At 37.4% G+C, this 3,737-nt stretch overlaps 1 protein-coding gene across 1 annotated transcript; it reads left to right on the top strand.

Moving 5' to 3' along the window:
• The first annotated feature begins 332 nt into the window (after positions 1 to 332).
• Positions 333 to 3,101, top strand: LOC148874979 (putative glycosyltransferase At5g03795). The gene is made up of 4 exons (XM_088966895.1): positions 333 to 671; positions 837 to 1,057; positions 1,124 to 1,475; positions 2,266 to 3,101. The coding sequence occupies exons 1-4, from the start codon at positions 354 to 356 to the stop codon at positions 2,926 to 2,928; spliced, it is 1,554 nt and encodes a 517-aa protein (XP_088823021.1). The 5' UTR covers positions 333 to 353; the 3' UTR covers positions 2,929 to 3,101.
• Positions 3,102 to 3,737: the final 636 nt, after the last annotated feature.

Raw genomic sequence — 3,737 nt, 5'->3', positions numbered from 1 at the left:
GGATAACAAATTGTCAAATTCTTATTAAAGGCAGATTGATTTGGAGTAAGGAATTTGAGAAATTTCCCATGGCTAAGTCGAATTTCAAAGCCTGTCTGTCACATGAAATGAAAGTGGAGCAACAAATGCATATTAAACAAAAAGGCACACCAACTTTATACTTTATACTTGATACACATTTTATATGATCTGGCTACGAAAGAAGGCATTTTCTTATATCTTAAGAGAAATATATTCATTTGGAGTAAGGAATAACTGGCAATGAAGCAATGTATCTACATTTCCAACCCATCTCTTTTACTCGTGTATTTGTAACATCGTGACTCGACAGAGATCGGGAAAGAGATGATACCATGACGAGGAGTTGCAGTAGTTCTAGCAACTCATCTTTCGTTTCTTCATTTTCTTCATGGCTTTTGTTTGTTTCAGTTGCACTTCTTACGGGAATTATTGTTTGTACACTCACTACTGAGACCTCCTTTTGGCTTTCTTTGTCTTCTACGTGGACTTGGAGCTCTGCTTTTCAAGTCTTCCCATCATCACCATCTTCTTCTTCTTCGAAAAGGGATGAGTCATTAGCAGGAGAAGAAGCTTTGCCTAATTCTTCCAGCGATAATGGTTTTTTGCCGAGTGTGATGGCAAAACAAACAGATCTTCTTCCACTATCATCAGTAAGAAGAAAGATGCAATGTTAATTGTATAGTTTAGTTTCTTTTCTTTCGTTCTTCAAAACAAAAACACAATTTAGCTAGATCGATATTTTGTTTTTCTCCGAATTTTAATCCTTAAAAACTCATCAATGTGATAACTACATGTATGAACCTGGATATATACAGAAAAAACATGAAGCTTCAGAGGATTTGGCGATGAGAGGTTCTGAGGTTGGTGTTAAGAGATATAGCAAATTAATGAGGCTGGAAGCAGGTCTCGCTAGAGCCCGTGCTTCCATAAGAATGGCATCTGCTCAGAGTCGGAACCAAACATCAACGCATGATGACGACGATCCTGATTATGTTCCTCGCGGCACAATTTATAGAAACGCTTTTGTATTTCACCGGTATTAATTCAATTAATTAATTCCATCAATCTAGCTTGTTTTTATTGGTTAATGTTTGTTTTGCAGGAGTTACTTGGAGATGGAGAAGATATTCAAAATATTTGTGTATGAAGAAGGAGATCCACCACTGTTTCACAATGGGCCTTGCAGGAGCATATATTCAACAGAAGGAAGGTTCATTCACGAGATGGAAAAAGCAGGAAACCATTATCGGACCAGACACCCTGATGAAGCTCACGTTTATTTCCTACCCTTCAGTGTTGTAATGATGGTTCAGTTTCTCTATGTCCCTGATTCCCATGAGATTGATTCCATTGGGCGGACGGTGGTCGACTACATAAACATCCTTTCAGCCAAGTATCCCTACTGGAATAGAAGCCTCGGCGCAGATCATTTCATGCTTTCCTGCCATGACTGGGTAATTATAATAATATTCTTTGCACCGCCATACTTGTAACTACTGTGACATGCTTAATATAATAGAGGGTTGGTGGGCCTTGGGTTTGGATTGAAATTGATCAACTAGGCTTTGTTACCCAAGAACTTGGATCAGGCCCAACTTTCTGGCCTAGGACTCATTAGTGTCTTGTCTACGTGCACCCAAATGTTTTAAAAACCGACCCATTTTTGCTTTCGAGTCATGGGTCACCGGTTTGATTCATTGTGTGCATATATATATATATATATATATATATATATATATATATATATATATATATGTTTGTATAAATACATATTTTATCAATAAATAGTATATAATTATATTTTATATATAATATATTATTTTATATTTAATTTTATATTTATAAAAATATTAAAAATTGTGATTCTAGGTTGAAAAAGGGGTTTTTTCATGAAAATAGCAAAACAAGGGATGCATAAATCTAGAAAAATTGTCTAAAAATAATAAAGAAAATTCACCCCAATTGAACATCAAAACTAAAATGTTTTCTTTTTATTTATTTATTGGGCACTTCTCTTCTCTTTAGGCTGTGTTTGGTTTGAAGAAAAAGATAGGGAAAGGAAAGAAAAGGGAAACATGTAAAAGCCTTTTATAGGTTTTCTCGTCTTTTCCTTCAAACCAAACACAGCCTTAGTGTTGAGTCTCAGGAACATGGCTTGTAGTGACTGGGCTAGCCTAGGTTGAGCTACCAAATTGGCAATTGCAGAGTGCTGAGGCTTGTGTACGTAATTGTGTTGGGTTACAGGGACCACGCACATCTGCCTACGTCCGTGAGTTATTCGACAACTCCATACGGGTTTTGTGCAATGCAAATACCTCAGAAGGATTCAATCCTTTGAAAGATGCATCGTTCCCAGAAATTCACCTTAGGACCGGAGAAATCACAGGGCTTCTGGGTGGTCCATCCCCCTCTCGTCGTCCTTTGCTTGCATTCTTTGCCGGACGTTTGCATGGCCACATACGACTACTTCTTCTACAAGAGTGGAAAGACAGAGATAAGGATGTCCAAGTCTACGATGAGCTCCCAGATGGAATGTCGTACAACGAGATATTGAAGAAGAGTAAGTACTGCTTATGCCCAAGTGGGTATGAAGTGGCTAGCCCAAGAATTGTCGAGGCCATCTACGCAGAATGTGTTCCAGTGCTAATATCAGATCATTACGTCCCCCCATTTAGTGATGTTCTGAATTGGAACTCCTTTTCAGTACAAATTGCAGTCAGTGACATCCCCAACATCAAGACAATTCTATCGAGCATTTCGCAGACTCAGTATATAAGAATGCAGAGGAGAGTAAAGCAGGTGCAGAGGCATTTCGTGGTGAACGGACCGCCACAGAGATTTGACGTCTTTCACATGATTCTTCACTCAATTTGGCTCAGAAGGCTTAATATTCACATTCGCGACTAACTCTTCTTCTTCTTCTTCTTCATAATAACAGATATTTGACGTCTTTTACATGATTCTTCACTCAATTTGGCTTTGAAGGCTCAATATTCTTTATGGCGCGGCTAACTCATTATTGTTTGATTTGTTTATATTTGTTAAACGATAGGAGTTTGACAAGCTTGAATTTGTCTATAATTGTGTTTGAGCTGCAGTGATCGCCACACTCTCTAAGCTATGATATTATTCTTTGCTACTATACGTTATTGTTTGATCATCAATCGTGATGATGTGGTGATGCTTGAAAATGGAATAGGCCAAATCAAACTCGCGAGAGAGAGGTCGACTTCAGAACAAAAATACTTAGTTCACATTGAACTTGGATTTGGAAATAATTGTTTCTCTTGAATTTTTGTAATGGATCAACGTGCATATACATAATGTACAAAAGAATTTAAATTTAAAATTTAAAATACAACATAATCCCACAAATCTCGCTGATTTGTTAACCCAACATAATGATTATTAACAGAAAGGATTACGTGTATCATTTTCTTTCCTCAACACGACGGCACAAACTAAGGGTCCGTTTGGTTCCTAGTTGGAATTGAAATCGAAATGGTCTATTGACTATTCCCGCAATTTGTTTGGTTCAAACAGGAATGAAAATTAAAATCAGCTGAAATGAGAATGAAATTCTGATTCTATCCAACCAAATTATTGGAATAGGAAATTCGGAATGACCCATTCTGATTCCAATTTCAGACTTTTTTTCCTGCAAACCAAACTGGCCCTAAGTGTGTTCTTGTGCACGTTTACTTTGAGGGTGTTTG

This window comes from Nelumbo lutea, chromosome 1 (assembly GCF_056320005.1).
Source record: "Nelumbo lutea isolate HS-2025 chromosome 1, American lotus-T2T, whole genome shotgun sequence".
NCBI lineage: Eukaryota > Viridiplantae > Streptophyta > Magnoliopsida > Proteales > Nelumbonaceae > Nelumbo > Nelumbo lutea.
This window is presented reverse-complemented; position numbering and strand designations above follow the sequence as displayed.